Source organism: Danio rerio, chromosome 25, assembly GCF_052040795.2.
Source record: "Danio rerio strain M-AB ecotype USA chromosome 25, GRCz13ab, whole genome shotgun sequence".
NCBI lineage: Eukaryota > Metazoa > Chordata > Actinopteri > Cypriniformes > Danionidae > Danio > Danio rerio.
In genome coordinates, this window is record NC_141045.1 from 14593489 (window position 1) to 14615000 (window position 21512).

Consider the following 21512-nt stretch of genomic DNA (forward strand, 5'->3'; position numbering starts at 1 on the left):
CTGTAGTTTAGAACAAATTATTAAATTCTACTGGTTGCAGGTTTACAATGATTACACTTTTAAATTGGTTATCTTATAATTTTAGATATATATCTTAATGTAGTTACAGTGATTTGTGTGTACGCCAAAGTATTCTGGGTTTTTACAAAAATATATTCCTATTTTAGTAAATCTGCTGACTCTATTGCGGAACCAGAACTACTTCATTTATAATGTGTAATTTCTTTCTTTTTTCGTTCTTGTTATGTCTGTGTGTGTGTGTGTGTGTGTGTGTGTGTGTGTGTGTGTGTGTGTGTGTGTGTGTGTGTGTGTGTGTGTGTGTGTGTGTGTATGTGTGTGTGTGTGTGTGTGTGTAAAAGAGAGAGATTAGGTAACCGTATTTTGCTAGCAAGCACCGATTTAATTATCTGCTCTCCATCACAATTAAAAGCATCTCACTTGATGAGCGTGCAGCTTACAAATCCCATCATCTCCAACCACCTTTGCCAGTCGGATTTCTCACTGTTTTATTCAATTTTCTCTCTCTGTGATTTAGTCCTATTTCTGTCAGAGGTGTGAAGAGATGATGCAAACAGCGAGACAGACACAAAACCGAGGTGACAAAATTTTTAGTACCTCAACTTTTACCTCAGTAGTTTGATTTCAACTGCAATTTGAGTTCTGTAACTTTGTGAAACTCAAAAATCTGGATGATATTACAGCATATTACACTGTAAAAAGTGATTAGCTGCCTTTATTTATTTTTTTAAATTAGTACAATTTGCATGATTATGAACATTACGTTAAATCAGCTTAACAGTTACAATGGGTTTACTTACATTATTTTTAAGTAAAGTCAACTTGAGTCCCACTAGTGCTAATATACAGCCACATTGCACTGCTACTCATGTGATATTGCCTTTATACAACAGTTTAACGGCATCATCGGGGAATTAAAAAAAAGAAAATCAAACACAGAGTTTAAAAACCCTTTTGTAAGAGGAACTACTTTCTTCCACCATTCATCTGCAGCTGAAGTCAGAAAAGCAGAAACCATTGCTCATTTACTAACAACACTTTAGAGCTAATATTGAATGATTCTCTAGCGTTATGTTTAATATATGATATAAACTGAAATGTCATCAGTCTACAGAGATATATCCCAGCATTTCTCTGTTGCAATCGAGAAATCACAATATTACTATTATATTAATACAGTACTACAACATACAAAAGAAAGAGATTAACTTAGAAAGTCATTTACCTGTTTAATAATGATTTGATCAGCTGTAGTTTGAAATTATGCTAATTTTCTCTTAGGGCTTATTATGCGGTCTCTGTCGCCATCTTGTGGATGAACATCAACCATATTTGCTCAAAGGCAGCCTAATGGCTGCAGATGCGCTGTCTCTCGGAAATTATAAATGTTTTAAAAGAGGCACTATCCATATAAATGAACTGCATAGTTGCAATCTAAACAACTACATTCTCGACTAAAAAAAGCCTCAAAAGAACATTATGTTGCCCAACAGCTGCAATATTTGTCAAACTGTAGAGAGTCCTCTGCTTGTTGCTGTATGTGGGCGGAGTAATACACAAGGGTGAACCCAATAATATTCAGCTGCAGACCCGCAGACCCACACATGTTTCAGGCACACACAATTCAACACACAATCTAGGCAAACCATATATGGTTAATGACGGATGTTAATATTAATAACATGTTTTCGGACATCGTCATCATTATATTTTTATAAATACTGTTAATAAATATTGTTCACAATAAACAATAATGTATACTATTTTACAAACATGGTAATCGTGACTACGAATGGGGGACGTTGTTTCCGATCACCATTCAAAATAATTGACTGAACAGTTTTATATCAGTCATCCTTTATCTGACAGAGACAATAAAGCAGATATTCAATTTCTGGCCTTGCTGAAACATTTTTCAGAGATATATATACTCTAATTTGGATAGATTTAATTTATACAATAGATTCATTAAAATGAAGGAATTTATAGCAAGTTAATATGTATAGGCTATAATACATCCTTAAATGTTCAAATGTTTTTACATTTAATAAATGTAAAACACTATATTAATATTTTACTCCAGCAATTTGATAGTACTTATTTGCTTAATTTTCTAATAACTGTTTTATTAATGATTTCCCACATTAAATACTATAGTATTTTAAATTAAGTAATATATTTTTCTAATATTGTTATAGTGTTTATAAACCATAAAGTACTGGTAATTTGTGGTAATTATAGTTGCAACAAATATGGTTATACAAACAAATTAACTGTTAATAATACATTATATATATATATATATATATATATATATATATATATATATATATATATATATATATATATATATATATATATATATATATACATATTTATATATATATATATATATATATATATATATATATATATATATATATATATATATATATATATATATATATATATATATACACGTGTGTGTGTGTGTGTGTGTATAGTTGCTACAGTTCAAATATAAAGAAGTTTATCAGTTTATAATATAGTGTGTGTGTGTGTGTGTGTGTGTGTGTGTGTGTGTGTGTGTGTGTGTGTGTGTGTGTGTGTGTGTGTGTGTGTGTGTGTGTGTGTGTGTGTGTGTGTGTAAATATATATATTTTACTACGAAATGATTTTAACTAAGTATGAAAACATTAAGATCCTGAATTAGTTTAATGTGTAGAATAAAGTCATAAGTGTTTAACGAATTCTTTTTTATTTACACAGGTTTCTGTCACTGCTTTGAAGTGGATATTGGTTGAATGTGTACTTGGGAGGTCACAGCCTTGCTGGAGTGTTTTCATTGTCTCTCTCAGGCTTTCATTAACTATAATTGTAAGCACATTCGTCTTTTCTCTCTAATAAGGCAGACAACGCAATCATTAAATGGCAAAAAGATCTAACGTGTGGCATTTTAAATCTGACATTTTGACTCAAAATCCCTCAAAGACACAGGCTTGAATGTATAATATCTGTCGTCAAATATGCACATGGAAAAAATCACTGTACCTTCCAGTCTCCAGTGGCTACGAAGGTCTCGCAGTTTTCCTGCAGGAACACAAAAGGTCAAGTTCATCAAAGCCAAAGTGCATTTGTTTTAAATATGCTATCAGGATCAAATAAGTAAGAATTGGAGCAACACTCTGCCAGGTCCCGCCAAAGAGGATAGAGTTTCTGTGATGGAAACGGTTACTTGTCTGGGGTGTAAAAACTACAGAGGTTTGGTGCTTAAATGTAAAACACAGATATTGCATCTGAATTTTAAGTCCAAATTTATGTTTTCAATTCTGGCTTGTTTCCACATGTACTGTTGAAGTCTAAAGCTGAAGTTAAACCTTTCACTTTTTCAAATATTTCCCAAATGATGTTTAACATAGGAAGGAAAGTTTCACAGTATGTCTGATAATATTTTTTTGTTTCTGGAGAAACATTTATTTGTTTGATTTTGACTAGTATAAAAGCAGTTTTAAAAATTTTAAAAAACATTTTAAGGTCAATATTATTAGTCTCCTTAAGCATTTTTTTTTATTATTATCTACAGAACAAACCATCAATGACTTGCCTAATTGTCCTAACTTGACCTAATTAACATGCACAGCAAAATTCTGTAAGCAAAATTTGCTCAGTTTAGATAGTATTTGGTCCCTCTCTAAATTGAGTTCAAGTTACTTAAGTTAATGAGACAAAGATTAAGCTGAGGGATGATTGAGCACTGATGATGAACACCTGCTGTTATTAAGCAGAAACACTAAACTACAACTGACTTTAGTCACAGCCCAGATGAAATCAGCTGAAATATAATACACTGAATCCCTCAAAATCTCAGCAAAGGATTATTAAGCATTTCAACAAACAGCAGCTTTACTTTTTACCAACCTGCTTGCCCTTATTTAAAGAGGGACCAAATACTCACTGAACTGAGTACATTTTACTCAGAGGATTTTGCTGTGTAGTTAAGCCTTTAAATGTCACATTAAGCTGTATAGAAGTCAAGTGTCTTGAAAAAATATTATGTTTTGTCATCATGGCAAAGATAAAGGAAATCAGTTATTAGAAATGAGTTATTAAAACTATTATGTTTAGAAATGTGTTTTCCAAATTTTTAATAAATTGAGGAAAAATATACTGGATGGCTAATAATTCTGACTTCAACTGTACATGCAAAATTTCAAAGCCAAAAAAGAAAACCAAGTATTAACTCGAAGAGCATCCAAAATGTGAAGAATAGAATCTAGAATTATGACTAGTGATCTATTAACTTAAAGATCTAAATGATTTTTAAGCAAGAAGTATCATTTTTCATCAGAATTCCGAAGAAGAAAACACACAGGTTTTCCTTTCAAACAGAATACAGAATACAAAATGCTCCAAAATAATGCTAAGTATAATAATGAAGTGTAATTATTCAAGTGCTTTACACCCCTCATTGTTGTTCCACTAGACATGGCTTGTTAGTATGTGGGCGGCTTAGTTGGCTTCAAATCAGCAGCTATTTGTGGAATGATAAAATGTGCAAGCTGAGCTTGCTTCACTGCTGATATCAGGGCCTGTTAACTCCATTATACAATGATGTATAATGGTAAGCATTTTAAAAGTCTGAGCTAGTCAAAAATTAGGATTAGTAAGAAAAAGACACTGTTAAGAACACAACATGCTAAGGAAAATGTGAAATGGATACAAAAACGCCGTAAAAGAACAGCTTGAACATCTCCTTGCCAGACAATTGCACCACTAGAGACACCAAAGGAATATTATTAAAATCCTTATCAATCTTCTGAAAAGCAAGGAAAGATGAGTTAGCACCATCTATTTTAGACTAAGAAAACAAACAAAAAAAAGCATCAGTTTCGGAAAAGCAAGTATCACTCATCATGTGATTCTTGTGCAGAAGCTGGAATAAACTCATAGAAAGATTAGTGCATGCAGTTTGAGCTGTTGAAAGCAGAAAAGCAAGAGCAGTTTTAGTGTCGGACCAGCAGGTGTCACTCCTTTTCAGGATTAAAACTCTACTGCAGTACCACAGAATGGCAGAAGGGGGCAGACTTATTGGTAAACAACAATGTGCTATTGTGGAATTGAAACCTTGAAGTTACATGACATGACATGACATTACATTATATGAAGCTTTGTACACAATGCACATAAATCTGATGTGCTTTCAAACCCCATCCCATTCATTGACACTTTAAGTTACAGTATAGTCAAAATCCAGCATATCTACATAGTTGCCATAGTAATGGTTTAGGGGTTGGCACAATGCTAAAAGAAGACAGAAAACTGAATTTTAAACATTAGCATTGCTAACATATTATCATATTTACACATTTACTGTAAGCACATTGCACATGTTTTGTCCTAAATCACTCACTTGTTCACACTTTCACTATATAGTGAATGCCCCAATCTAAACAATACAGGGTTGTTTCAACCCAAATTTGTGTAAAAATATGGACAAATCCAAATGCTGGATTACATTTTTTATGTAACCCAGCGATCCATATTTTATCCAAATGTGTTTAGATTCCATGTTAACACAATGAATGGATTCAGACAGCTATTAAAGTCAAGTTGACCAAAACAAAAACAACTTGAATGAATCTGTAAATATCAGAATTCATTGGGTTTTCTTAAGTCATGTTTACATTCTTCACTGGTTTTACTTAAAGTAAAAAAACAATACTAATATTAATAATATGATTTTGTCACAAACCTGTTTCTTGCCGATGTCTGCATTTATCAGGGCTTGCAAAATTTCTAAATTCATGGTAGCTGTTCAATTGTTGGTAGACCAGATATAAATTTAAGTAGTTCAAATAGAAATTACATTATTTATTTAAAAAAAACAGATACATACATTTACGAAGTAAAAAAGATATAATGGCATTTGTTATAGGCTATATAGTCATTTTTAAACAACCAAATTGATCATTTTAACCTTTTAAAGTTATTTAATTATTTTTTAAATAATCAAAAAATAAAATATGTCTAAGTAAACATTGTTTTAGGTTATTTTTTGCAGCTAAATACATTCCAATATGCTATATATACATACATATATATATATATATATATATATATACATACATACATACATACATACATACAGTTGGTAAGATTTATTAGTCCCCCCATGAATTTTATTTTCTTTTTTAAATATTTCCCAAATTATATGTAACAGAGCAAGGAAATTTTCAGTGTTTCTGATAATATTTTTTTCTTCTGTAGAAAGTCTTATTTGTTTTATTTCGGCTAGAATAAAAGCAGTTTTTAAATTATTTAAAATCCAGTTTAAGGTCAAAATTATTAGCCCCTTTAAAGGGTCACGAAACACCAAAACACATTTTTTGAGCTGTTGACAGTCGTATATGTGTCCCACACTGCTATAAACACTATTAGGACACCTATATTTCATTAAAAAGTGTAAATTGGTTGTTTTTGCGTTATTTCAAGCAAATTCGTACTTCCGGTTTGAAACGAATTTTTGAAGCTGCGTCACGGTCATGACATAATAGCGTGTATTCCAGCGTGCAGACTGGACGTCTGTGCCAGAGTGAGTCTTATTACGTCTTACAGTGTGATGCATTAATGCATGAGTAAGGCTTGGTTCAAACCAATCAGCGCGCTCTATTGTGCAACTTCATTAATATTCATTAGTGTCACAGTGTTTTCAGGACAGAGACGCCACGTTGTGTTGGCAAAACAAGCGTGAAGTGTTGCTTTTATAGTTTGCTGCCGTTAAGTTTTGTTTTCATTTTCTCTCTGTGAGAGCTCAGCTGGAGTCACGTGTGGATTAACAGTGTACACGACGCGGGACAACAATAACTTATGTGTCTAAGGAGGATTATTGTTTACCTGAGAGCTGTTCTCATCTGCAAACGCTGAGATCTGGATTCGCTTGTAGTATTCTCTTCATAAAAACGCGGCTCTAGTTGCTGGTGATTGTCCTGTCTCTACATATTTGGTAAGTGAGCGACCAGTGCTCTTTGTTTATTCAGTTTGCTCGTATCGAACTAAGTTAACTATTGCACCGAGTCACAGAGTGTAAACACCTTAGCATCACAACCAAACTTTTACCTCGTGTAGGGTTTTTACCACATTTAGTGACCAGAATAACACACACGGCTTTCTGACGCTACCTGCCGTGTGCATCTAAGTTTCCGGGAAATGCTGAGGTTTTTTTTCTCTCATTCGCCGTGCGGTATCAAACATTGCATGAAAAATACACGCTTAGAGCAGATCCTTGAATCAAATATCTCGTTTGTCGTGAGGGGCATGAATGATTTCCCTGAATGAAAGAGCCAAACTGCAGTTAAAGTCCACCATTTAATAATTTGGCAAATAATTCGACTACAGATGTCCATGTAGGTTAAACACCATCACTTTCTCCTGTCTGTGTATTTTGACTCTGAAACTCGTGCGTGCCCAAATAGACACTCCCACACCATCCCACTTTAGTTCCTCCGGCACTCCCCCCTAAACAGAGCTGGACACGCCCACTTTTCTGACTTTTTCCAAAGTAGAGGTGTGAAAACACCCTGCTGAAATGAGGGGGTTTCATGGCCCTTTAAGCTATATATTTTTCTCAATAGTCTACAGAACAAACCATCGTTATACAATAACTTGCCACGTTATTAACGTTACTAACCTGCCTAGCTAACCCGAATAAACCTAGTTAAACCTTTAAATGTCACTTTAAGCTGTATAGAAGTGTCTTGAAAAACATCCAGTAAAATATTATTTACTGTCAAAATGGCAAAGATAAAATAAATCATTATTAGAAATTAGTTATTAAAACTATTATATTTAAAAATGTGTGGAAAAAATCGTATTTCCGTTAAACAGAAATTGGAGAAAAAATAAACAGGGGAGCTAATAATTCTAACTTCAACTGTATATATATATATATATATATATATATATATATATATATATATATATATATATATATATATATATATATATATATATATACACACATTTTCTTCAAAATACCTTTGTCTGTGCTAAACAGAAAGAATAATAACTCAAACAGGTTTGAAACAGGTGAAGAGAGTAAATAGTGGGTTCATTTTCATTTTTGGGTAACAGCCCGAGGAAATTAATGTGTTTTGTTTGATTTTTTTAGTTTTTTTTTCCCTGAATAAATTTCATTTTTGTATATACTTTGTTGAAGTCATTATTTGTAGCTTGCATGTAAGGACACGTTAACATGATTCAAATATGAAACGTGTTTATTACATTTAAAACTTAGCTCAGGCTATTCCTGTATGATCTGAATCTTATGTCGGTGCGATCTCTGAGTGAGTGACGGGTGTTAGTGTGCTTCAGTGACACGCATTCAGTACAGAACAAGCGATTAAACTGACAGAAACACTGTTGAGTTATTTTAAGGTAGCTGATAAAATTGTGGCTATTTTCCTTTATTATCAACAAGTGAATTTATTGCTGCCGTATCAGCAGCACAGCCAGTGGTGGAAAGAGGACAGAAAAATCATACTTAGGTAAAAGTACCATTACTAGCCTAAAAATGTAGTGCAAGTAGAGTATCTGGTTAATGGTTAAAATTAAATGGTTACTTTGACTAATGGTTAAAGTGATGCTAATGCTAATTACCAGTGTGTAAGAATGTAAACAACTTATATCACAACAAATCGCACTTTCCCTAAATGAATCCTGGTTAGAGGGAATTATTTTTAACACACTTGCACCAAAGTTTAAAAAACAACTTGGCAAAAAAAAAAAAAAAAAAGAGAAAGAGTTTCCCTTAAAAGGAAGGGTGGGCGTGGTCTGTGCGGTAATCAGCCTACCGGGAAGTACCCGCTGGTCCGACGGCGCGTCAGGCCGAGCCAGTGTTGGGCGATGGCATGCCAGCGTTTTGGGGGGCGAGCCGTGGGGGGGGGAGGCGTAGCAGAGGGCAGCACGTGCACAGACTGTCCTTTAGCCTGCCACGTCACACATAGACACAAACACTAGTTACAGCACACTACAGCAGACAGAGCCCTCTAGAGGACTGGAGGACACAATGCTTTGGTGGCACAGGTGAGAAGCTGAAGAACAAAATAACTGTGATGAATGTGAGATGTGGGAAAATAAGCAGCAGACACAATATCCATACAACAAGCTTTGACATGAATTGCCATGACTTTTTAAACATTTGTGATTGGCTTATATATATATAAGATATTTTTTCATACTTCTATGTTCAGAGTCTTATAAAACTTACTCTGATGAGTAACCAATTAACATGAATCAACAATAAAAAAATTTGATATTTTATAAATGTTGATCAGTGTTGGAAAGGGAGTACTTTTCAATTTTATGTAACTTATTTACAGTTACTTATAATATACTTGCCTTATAATATACTTATTACTTACTTATAATAATAGACTTATATAAATAAATTCAAAGAAGAAGAGTAATATATATTTTACAGAATAATTATATTTTTCAACTAAAGAACATTTATCATTTATTAAGGTAACCTTGATATGCTTAAGAAAAAAAAATGAGAAATTAATTAACCACAATATAAGCTATAAATTCAAAAGAATATATCTGGTTTGTTTTTCAGATACTGTATTTTGCATTTTAGCTTAATTTTTCAAGTAAAGGTTTTATTTATCCGACAACTGCACAATCAAAGGTAAATGCATGCCAATATATGATATGTATTATATACGGTGTCATTATTTTTGGAAACTTTTTGTTTTGATAAATTTTTAAGTGTCCATTCAATTATAATAAAATTAAAGGTCCCATTCTCAAATGTAAAGAATAGGGTATATGTGGAAGTATGCTAAAGGACTTTTAATTTGTCAGTTACTTGGGTTAAGCGCTACTGTGGCTAACTCTATGCCATAGCAAAATCGGTGCCTTTAAGGTTTTCTTTCAAAATCAGCGATCTCCACTGGCTGAGTGATATCCGATATAAAGTGGGTCTCAAATTGTACAAGAAGCACTGCATTAAATTACATTTTTTCCCGGCATGTCTTTATAATATGAGCATTTATTTTACTCCAGTATAATCAATGTAGCTTCTGCACTAGCCTGCCGATTCTGACAGGCACGTGCGAGTAAGCGGCGCTTTTCTCATTTTATGCTTGAGCAACTAAATTACTAAATAAATGCCAAAGTTTATTAAACTGATTGTATTTTAATTTAATTACAATAACATAGCTATAAAAGGAACTGCATAAAATGGAAAAAAAGTCACATTTGCCTTTCACCGGAAGTTTATCAGCATGGAAAAAAAACTAGCTAGCACTATTAATTCTAGAAATTGTCTTTAGTTTAAATTAGTTTAAAATAATTAATAGGTTACATTATAATAAAATAAGATACTTATTGGATGAAATAATTTGTAATCTGAATCGGCAGACATTGTTTGCTATTTCTGCAGAGAATTTTGTTAAAAATAAATAAATAAATCTGTGGATTTTGCTGATTTGGGGAGTATTGTGGCTAAATATGTAATATATGAAACACAATAATAATATACCTTTTTAATTTTTATTAAATGTTTACAATGCAAATCCAATTAGATCCACTTATTTGGTAAACAACGCAAGTTTCTCGCATAATATATTTACTAAAAAGACAGCATTTTCAAGAGCTTGAAAAAAGTCATTTACAAGCTGTATTGCAAATAAATCAACTAAACATTTCCATATTAGTTAATAATATTACCAAAATAAATTTAAAATGAATAAATTTATTCATTTTATACACATTTACACAAGTAAATAAAAAACTAGATGGGCTAAAAAATTGGCAGAAATCTGCAGGTTTCTGCGACCACAGATTTCGTGTGAGCCTAGTAATTAGAAATAATTTACAATTTTGATGTAACCTGCCCAACACTGATGCTGATTAATGTTTATTTTTACATAATTTAATACATTTTACATTAAAACATCATATAAATTAACATTAGTAAAGGCATTGTTAATTTGCACAAAAAAAGATTAGTGTCATATTTATTAACTAAAATAAACATCAATAGATTTAAAAGTACAACTTCATGTCAGCTAATGTAGTAGTTAAAGGTGCAGTAGTTGATCTGCCTAAATGCTATTCGTTAGCACAATGTCTTTAAAACACAGTCCCTCCCCTGCCATGCCATATGAATTCCCGAACACGCACATTAAAGATGACAGTCGACAACCCACTAGATAATATCATTCGCCAGTTAGAAAACTTTATAGTCCTTTATAATACTACAGTTCTGAACGAAATACTATAATATATCTTGCATGTTTTCAGTTGTGTAACACTCATTTTGTCCTAAAGCGACTACTGTATGCTAAGTGGCTGGAGGCGTGAAGGAATTACACGTATTAAACCATACTTACAGAGTCAGACTGACTCTTCAAAGTAGCATGCTAAACAATTAAGGGAGCGCATCAAAGGTTATTGTTCAAAAATGAACCAATGTAATGTGACTATAAAACCAACTTCAGCTCAGTAAAGCAGGCTAGATTAAATAGCGCTATTTACTTATGTTTTGTTGTTAAACTTAATAAAATCTACATTATCAATGTTGTAAAAGGTCCCTTATAAAATTTAAAATAGTCACATCAATCTTTTACCGGAAGATTTTAGTGGCTAAACAACACTTCTGTGCATATAACCCATTAGTAACAACACAATCTACATCAGCTTTGGGTGACTAAAATAGTTTTAAAACATAACAATACCTGTCTAAAAGAAACACTTCAGCCATGGTGTCATCCTTCCTTGTGCAAAAGTAATTCTAATATTGATTCAGGATTTTAGCAAGTTAATTCAGCATTTGTTTTTACTGCTCTCTTGTAAGCAGGTGAACGCAACGCGTGTGTGCGTGCAAACTGCAGATTTGCATAAACAGGCTGTGCAGATGTACAAATCTACATATGTTGACAGACAGTTCTGGCTACTTTATCAGAATTACGTGAATTGTCTGCCATTTTTTAGTTGTATGCCTGACCCAGAATATAAAAATACATTTAGATCATTTACTTTAATCATTACTATTGGAATGTGAAGAAATTTTAACCAGCACAACCCAAATGTTTCTGAAGACAATCACCTGCTGCACTTTTAATGCGAAAATATGCTAATTTTTCTGTAAAATGCTACCAATTATTAATACAATTACAGAACTGGAAAATATCAGGTTAATCCCTAGTTTTTTCAGTGATCATAGGAACCCAATTTAATTGTTTGGTTGTCGACATTGATTTAATTAGATGAGGGATAAGGATTACAGTAGATTGCATCATTATTGAATGGATGTCATGCTATCACTCAAATGTCTATTACTATTCAGCTCTTTCATGAATTTCCGACCACTTATAAAGAAGGTAGAACATCCTTTGTTGCCCAGGGTCCCAAATTTGAACTAATATTTTTTTCAAAACATATATTTTTGCTGGCATTAAAGACACGTCATGCTTTTCATTTCAAATTAGCTCGTTGTAGATGCGTGGATTAAGATGAAAGGTGGTATTGGTGAGCATAAATCCTTCGCAATGCACACACACACACACACACGTTTTTGTTCTCTTGCCTAAAATCTGGAGGACATTTTTAACCAGCCTACTATATTTAGCCATGTGCACACACACACACACATATACTTACCATCTCTGTTTCCTGTCCCCTGGAATCTGGCAGTAGCGGTTTCTCTTCAGTGAACTGCTGATCCTTCATGCCAGCCATCCTGGAGAGCAACCTGCAATCACCATGGAAACATACACACCTGAGATTAACGAGGACATTCGACAGCAAACCAAAATCCAATCAAGTCTCGCTACTTCAATATTGTAATATAACTCACTCCACTATTGCTCAAACCTGTTCAGTTGCTGTTGGAAGAAAATAGTATTAAAAATCAAATGATACCAGCTTAAAGAGCCCATATACAATTATAGCTTTGAAAACATCTACATTGTATAGTGTAGCACTATGTAGTAATTCTGACTCAAATTCTGAGTTTCTTTGGTGTTCATTTTTAATGTTTTTTTTAATTTAAAAAAATTTAAAAAATGTATAGGCGTTGGGTATTTTAAGATCTTTTCCTGAAGAATGAAACATACATTTTAATTTCGATAAGAAAATATCTGAGGTCTTAAATGGGAATGTTCACCCAAAAAATTAGCATTTACTCTCCCCTCAAGTGGATCAAAAACTTATGAGTTTCTATTCCATCAAACACAAGAGAAGATTTTTTAAAGAAACCTGTGGCCCATGGGGTGCACAATCCTGTTTTCTGGAGATAACTTCCTGAAGAGTTCAGCTCCAACCGTGTTGAAACACAACTAAACCAAGGCTGCATTCGAAATCGCCTACTACTCAGTAGGTACTTCATTTGAATTTAGATGCACTACTCGGCCATTACTAAAAGTATGTTCTGTACAGTATGAATATTAGTAGTAAGAATGGAACTTGGACGTATTACATTCGCTATTTTGTCACCATCAAGTGACCTACCCGCGTCAGTTGCATCCCTTCACTCTCATTCATGAATTCTCCAGCAGACCATCATGGGAGAGCGTAGCATGCATCCGATGAGAACTTCAGAATCTCGTCGGAAGTAGCAGGTCATCCGCGTACTTCTCACATACTGTTTTTCAAATTTTATGAATTCGGACATATACTTCTTGGATCACATACTGTTTTTAGCGCACTATATAGTATGGAAGTAGGCGATTTCAGATGCAGCTTAAGATCTGAAAGTGCACTTGGTAATTACAGGCAGGTGTGTTTGATCAAGGTTTCAGCTAAACTTTGCAAGAAGGTAGATCTCCAGGAACAGGATTGGGCACCCCTGCTGGAGAAAGTGAGTAAGAAAAACAGTAGCACACTTGAAGTAACAGGCTAACAAAGCATAAGTCAGAAAAATGCCACTGTTCTAGAAGTATTTGGATATTTTAATGAAAAAAAAAAACTTACATATTGTGCCTTTAAGGAAGATTATCTTGTCAATAGAGTAGCAACCTATAAAGCACAGCTCACACCAAACTTACTTTCAAACCAAGCAGTTTTTGTTGCTCTGAATATTGAATTCAAGAGACCAACTTGGACATGAATAAAATCTGTGTGGGGAAATCACGCTCAGATTTTATTTTGAAATGGCTGCATTTCACCCATTGAAACAATGGTAAACATGACCTTAACCTTAACAAGTGCAGTTTTTGGATTTAATATAAAATCTATTTTCAATTTACCATTCAATCGTTTATTTACCAGAAGGATCTGATGCACATGCAAGCTGAGACTGCATGCAATGTTTTTAAATGTGTACACACACCTAACCCTGCCCCTAACCCCACCCCCTCATAGTAACGTCACTAGCTCTATTGAATGCAAGTGTCTTAAGCTGTGGTAACACTGCACTTTTTTCCCCATAGACTTCCATTCATCTGCATGCGAATGCAGCACGCTGTAAACTTAAGCTTGAGTGCCAAGTTTGTTGCTGTGTTCAAAAGTTCAAGTTTAGTGACCTGCGGAATCGCATTGTGTTATTGCATAAGATCAATAGAAGATGAAAACATGACCTCTATGTACAAAAAATTTAAATATGGAGCAATCGCTAGCTTTATCGATGTCTAATCATCTTGTTTTATCATGCCCCTTATCACAGCCCCGTATGTCAGAATTTCGCAAGCTAAACTCAAGAGAAAACTGCACTTGTTAACCACACTTTCAAGGAGTCTTTAAGGTAATAAAGCTGGCCAACCAGTTAAGGTGTGTTTTGAGCCCAAGTTAAACTGGTGGTGACCAGATCGACAACATTAGCTTGGACCATCTAGTATCCATGGCTGCGTCTCCTTCCTCTCCCTAGTTCTCAAAAGAGGAAAGAATCATTAATCCCTGAATACAAATTCGACCACTATCAAGGACCTTTATTCAATAAGCATTAGGACACTAACGACTCCATAATGCAAAACCTGATTATGACATCATGCATATCAGCAACATCCCTAATGTGATGCCTTGAAAGACTCTCGAAGACATCATCATCAGTAGGGAAATGTACTAGCTTATGCTCACTGAGAAAATTATGGGTAGCTATCTGGCTAGCACACTTCATTTTGAACTAAGGAGTGGATTAAGACACAGCCCATGCAAAGCCAGCAACCATCAAAATTTGATTTTACTTGCATTGTCAACAGGGCTAATAATCTGGTTTCAAACAATACATATGGTTATGGGATTCTGTGGACTTAAAATGGAGTGGCATCATGAACATGGCTTGAATGTTGTTGGGTGGCTAGACTCCATATGACAAAAAAAATGCTCGAAAAACTGTCAGTCACCAAGAACATGCAACACTAGCTCACAGCTTGTCTCAAGGTATCTGGTGATGGATGAGAATGTACTTTTCCATTATGGTACTTATTAAACTCCAGCTGTGTAGCCGGTGTAGTCGGCTCATGGGAGCTCCATCAGTGTCAACTGATATTTCAATAACACAGTGCTAAGCTAACAAACACCTCCAGTATTGCGCTAACTTATTTGGTCATCAAACACATGCATACTGTATGAAGACAAAGATTATGAAGAAAGTCTACATTTACAGACTTGATGGAAATAATGCTAGTGGCGCAATCAATGGTCATTAGCATACTTTAGTAGCCTTCTTGCCATTATTAAAAACACAAGTGTGTTCTTCACATGGCTATGTGATTCTACATCATTATTAACCTACAGTACTCTCTTATGTTAGGAATAATTTACAGTTAGAAATTTGGTTTGGATCACATTTTCGAACAGAAATGATGTTCCAGGATTAACAAATTACGTTGACCCTGGAACATGGCGAAGAATAACTTAATCAAATAGTGCAGATTTTCCCACTATCTTTACCTGACAGAACGCTTTGATATTTCATTCTCTCAGAAGAGTCGAACAACGACTGTGCTTAATTCAGAACACTCAGAGTCAACAGAAATGTCCGTCCATTGTTATTTCCTGTCAGTGCCAAGAGCTGCATGAATCTGGAATCATGGGCAGTGTAAATCAAACCCTCGGATGTGAACGGATAGAATGATTCAGAGCCCTGCAGGGAATGATTATTTTGGTTGCATAACACCTCCCATGAGGTGATTATAACGAGGTCTAGACATCACCACAATACACTCAATTGGCCTCTCTCTCCCTTCCTCTCTGTCACGATCTCTCCGTTGATCCATCTCGTCTCCCCCACATGCACCGACCTTTCTCAGATCATTATTATAATCGTTAACACACTGTTTCACTATACTATAAATGAGCTACATTTTACTCTAAAGAGAATGTGTGGAGTTTTCCAAGTGCCTTCACATAACTAGCACTGCCATGTGGTGACCAAGGTGTGTTACGAAGTGTTTTCTCCACGTGGTTGTCAACTAACCCAAATCAACACAGCCCACCGCCAAGTTGCAATATGATATTCTGGTCAGTAGATTAGGTCCCGTTTTTCAGTCCTTTACTCCACCAGGAGAGAACTGTAAAGTTGTTTATAAAAGTAATAATACACCTCGACACAACACACTGCACAATTGGAGGTACCAAAGACAGAGTTACACGCCAAAGTACATTAGGACTTTTGTTTGTATGAGACATGTTCATTATTAATACAAATTTACCATGCTCCAATAAACGGTATAGTTAACCCAAAACTAAAAATTCTGTCATCATTTACTCACCTTTTACTTGTTCCAAACATATTTTAATTGTTTTATCTAAAAATAAAAAGTTATTTTGAATAAAGATGTAACTATTGACTTCAATAGTATTTGTTCTTCTTATTCTGCAAATCAGTAGTTACAGGTTTTTAGCTTTGTTCAAAATATTTCCCAGAATAAAGAAACTCAATGGTTTGAAACCAACTGAGGGAGAGTAATTAGTGAGAACATTTTCATTTTTGGGAGAATTATGCCTTTAATTACTGACTAAAACCTGACTGAATTGTTAATGTAACTCTTAATTTACATTATAATATACAGACAAATGCAGTGTTAAGATCTATTAAATCAATGTATGTTAAATATCAAACTGTAACCCATCTTGTTCATAGAGATTTATTTTTGTGGGTTCTGTACCCATTTGGTGTTGCCATGGTAACCTTTAGCAATGCCAGTAGACGCCCCAGCAATCTTCTGGGAGTTGGATAACCTTTATCTTTCCTTTTTTTAATTCATTTTGATGGCATCACTTCTTGTCCATACTGCAACACTAGGATAGAAAAGTTTGCGATCACAGAGATACTGTAATGTGGTCTCTGATTATTGAACTAGACAGAGGTCATATGACCTCAAGTGAGGTTAAACGGATGACATCAGCTAGGGCAAGCATATGACTCTGCCCAGTGACAAAAAACTGCATGAGAGAATATGACAATGGAAAGACCATTGGAAGACTATTTTGTCAGACACCAAATCAATAGATCTGCTCCAAGGTCTGACCTGATATACAGAATCCCAGTCAATACCTGGAATCTGGGTTAGGACAATGTGCATTTATGCCCGTCACATCAGACTGTTACAACTAAATCAATGTCAGACAGAATTCTGAATGCAAAACAGGTGAAGGTCTTATTTAATCGTCAAGAAGCTAGGAATGCAATGTCCTTGGCATCGCTATTAGGTTATACAAGTATTTAAAGTTTTAATTAGCCTTTTGGATGCTAACGCATTATTGAGGTAAATAGAAACAACATGGCTCCTTAAGGTGTAGAGAGAGTGTCGAGTACCACCCACATGTTGGCAGAACCTAATATACCAGGAAATAAAAAATTAATTATATTATTTTCGAATTATGGAAGAAGAGTTTAGTTTTTAAAAAGCACTTGTTGCTTTGAAAAAATGAAAAATATCAAGGAAAATACAGTATCCACATTTTAAGCCTTCTAAAACTAACTTGGTCTCTTTGCTAAGCTAGCATCTAGCATTCTCCTTTTATTCAATGAATGAATTTCTTGTTTCTCTAATGTGTACATTTGACAAGGGTCCAAATTTCTTATGAGGAATCATTATATAAACTGTAGAAGATGATGGAAGATGAACTTTTAAGTATCAGCAGAAAAACAAAACTCAAGTGGCTTATAAAAAAAAAGCTCACAACCCTCATACTAAATAAAAAGCAGCTGTGGAGCTCACAAAACAACAACAAAACATCACTGAAATCTCAAACCTTCAGTAAGCTCACTTCACACCTCCTGTGGGATTCCAGGGTAACATCTGAGGGGCCAGTTATGGCTATCTAGCTCTCAAAGACACCCTGATAGCATTGTACCACCATCCACAATCGTTTCCAAACCCTCACACTGCCTTTTGTCATGAAATGCCTGCAGCAAGCCAGGCTGACAGAAGGTGAATTGGTATGTGGTCCTCAATAAGGCTGTTTTACTTCGGCCAAAAGTGCAGTAACTGCCTCTACCTCTCCTTAAAGCATATTTCTACTATTTGAATCAGTAGGAAACCAATTCATGGATGTTAGGTGTGGTTTCCATTAGAGATTAATGGTTCCATTTTGATAAATGGCCTGCATGTAAAAGCTTTCACAAAGTAATATTTCGCCCCGTCCTGGGCATTTATCACAGCTGCATACCTATTTAGTTCAGAATAGAGTGCAATCAAAGTCAAAATGCCTGTCTTCAGTTGTGTGCAGTCAAATTATTCATGGAGATTTTTCATTCATTGTAGTTCTTTAGAGTGAAATTAATGTCATGTAGCTTAGGTACACAGGGAGCACTGAACATCAAGGACTACTGAAGACAATTCAACAAGTTAGTACTCTTTTTTTGCACCAAAACAGAACACATTATATCAGGTCTGAAGCCAATATGTCAATTTTTCTTTGATGATCGAATAGCATGCAATTCAAGCAACAAATGACTAAAAGACACTCAACACTTCATACAGTAATCTCAATATCAAGGACATCAATTGACACATATCGTGGACTTAATTAAAAAATGATCTTTTAACATGAAACCAACTTGGACATAAACCTGAACCATGGACAGATTGGGCAAAGACTCAAAGCTGGAACAATCAACAGCTATTGGTCAATGAATTATGAGTAATGGTCTAGGGTTTGATGGTTATTGACACATAATCTTGGTAGGCCACTGGCCATCGATTGGTCAACGAATCAAGGTGTGGTCATTATGTAATCAGACACAGCAACAGGCCATGGAATTCACAAGCAAAGGGACAAACAAAAAAATGAAGCAATGGATGCTAAAAACGAAAAATAAATGCGACAACCTCGGTTACAGGCGGAACTACTGTACGTACATTGTCTGCAGCAGGCTCTGTGGAACCGTGCAGCTAGCCTTGGATGGGAAGTTCCAGAACAATCCAGGCCCCATCTATCAGTACAAAACAAGATCGATTTGTAATTCAGCTATACACAATATAAGGTATTCAGATAAATATTCAGGAAGCCCCCCTGAGGTTAGTTTTTTGTACATGAAAATGCACACTTGTCCCAGGGCATGCTTCTCACAAGGATATGTTTTATGAAAGCGTTCCAGGCAACTTTCAAAATCCTAAATAAATGACATTCTTTGTATAAATCTCAAGCCAGGAGGGTTTCAATTAGAATAAAGCTAACATGCAGGTTATTAAATAAAATTCTTTTTCCATGCTCAGTAAAGGAAAAGTACAACAGTTCTAACAGGGAAGTCTTCCAGGAGGTATGGGTTCTGTAAGAGTGAGGCAGAAAAGTTTCCAAGGCGTCTGTTGCATTGTTATGTAATGCCGAAATGGGGGCATCTTGTTGTTGCCTTGCAAGGAAGAGCAAAAAATAATAATAATCATCATAACCTTACATTACATTGCATCAGTAGTGCTGTCTTTCCTTTTACAAGAGTACATTTTGCCTAAAGAAATCCACTCTTCAGATGCTTGCTTTCCAAAACATGCCACATATTATCATTCGTCAATGCAGTAGAAATCATCTCATGCATTATTCATTTTTAAAAATCTGCTTGAAAGTCCACAATCCTTTGTGTTACACAGACAAAATCTGTATTTTTAGCCCTTTTAATGTTGTCAATTAAATGACGGTGTGGCAGTGGCCATTAGCTATACCATGAAATCACCACTGTTTCATTTTAAACTCAACACAAATATTCCCATCATAATTCATGTGCTAACAACATCTTTCATCACCCATTTACAAATGAAACTGTCAAGACTTGTGATAAATCATAATTCATCCACCCTGGAAAGTTCCACGGCCCTTCTGGCCTCCAATGCAAGCTGGCACCAAACCAGGTACAACGGCGTCAGATATTCTGTGAAGTGTTATTGAGATTAGAAAAAACAAAAGCTGTGTTTATCTGCAATGACACAGACCCAAATACATCTCAGCACCACAGCAGAAATAGCATGCTTCAATGAAGGAAAAAGGACACCTGTTAGTAGACTTACCCTGGATTTAAGGGGTGGTCTGGATGGACTGCGACTAGCTTGCTGTTTTTGGCAAAGCCTCCCTGACTGACGCAGTAATTTTGCGGAGTTAATAAATTTAACCTGTCGACCTTCCATTCACGCCAATGCAGAGGCTGGAACTATGAAGCGTCGCTTATGACACAAGCCCTGTAATACTCTCAGCAGGTACTCCAATGGTTCTCTTGAGGAGGAGTGCCTCAAGGCTCCGTATTGGGGCACTTTTAGATGTGCTCTTTCCATTTGTCTCATCTTCATCTCCCTTGTAATGAATCCACCAAGTAGTCAACTTAACCTAACAACAGATGTCTTGGAGTTCCCGTGAATTATCATACTCATTTGCAACTCCCTACAGCAATGATCGTAATGAAGGAGATCTTTCTTACCTTTGCTGAAGGACTGTGTTCCTGTTGTCGTTAAAATATTTTGATGCGTTTAGCCTCGCTTTTTGTTTGCTCGTGAGTGCGTTTCAGAGCGATGCTGTATACCCTGTGAGGGCTATGCTGTGTGAATCTCTCTACCTCTGTTCCACCCTCCCTCCTTCGCTTACTCTCCCCCTCCCTCCTTTTGCTCTGTAATAAACAGAGAACACGTGTCCTCTTGGATGATGCAGCCTGAGCCATACCAACAGATGAGAGTGTGATGGAGGGAGGGAGGGAGAGAGAGAATGAGCAATCACATAGAGGGACATAGAAAGGGACACACAAGGAGAGAGACGAAGAGATAAGAAATTGGATACAGGAGAAGACTGAAAGAGTGAAGGGCAGACAGGAAGGAAGGGACCAAGGAGACAAGAAAGGAGTAAGAAATTGTGAGACAGGGATACTGAGTAAAGCCTGGAGGCTTAGGACGAAAGGCTGTCCAATTAGACTACAAGTGACAGCTCTGTATTATACGTGATTCTTACACTTCAGGGAGAAGGCACAAATTTGTGTGTTCTTTTTTTACTGGAAACTCTTCTCCCAGGAGATTTGCAGTACATACTTATATCCCCACCCAAGCACTGCTACAACAAACCCACACATTTACTTATCACAGCATGATTCA

At 35.3% G+C, this 21512-nt stretch overlaps 1 protein-coding gene across 16 annotated transcripts in view; it reads right to left on the minus strand.

Annotated features, from left to right (window-relative positions):
* ndrg4 (NDRG family member 4) overlaps nt 1–20958 on the minus strand; it is a 58187-nt gene extending 37229 nt beyond the window's left edge. For 2 of the 16 annotated variants that reach the window (XM_087311118.1, XM_087311116.1), the window contains exons 1-5: nt 20852–20958; nt 19308–19381; nt 12664–12754; nt 8847–8981; nt 3049–3087 (exon numbers count right to left, since the gene is read on the minus strand). In XM_087311118.1, the coding sequence (XP_087167244.1) occupies nt 3049–3087; nt 8847–8981; nt 12664–12754; nt 19308–19381 (339 nt within the window). In that variant the 5' untranslated portion in view covers nt 20852–20958. Of the gene's footprint in view, nt 1–3048; nt 3088–8846; nt 8982–12663; nt 12755–19307; nt 19382–20447 lie in introns of all 16 variants that reach the window. The other 14 variants (XM_087311122.1, XM_087311120.1, XM_087311125.1 and 11 more) reach the window with 10 other exon arrangements.
* Between the last annotated feature and the right edge of the window lie 554 nt (nt 20959–21512).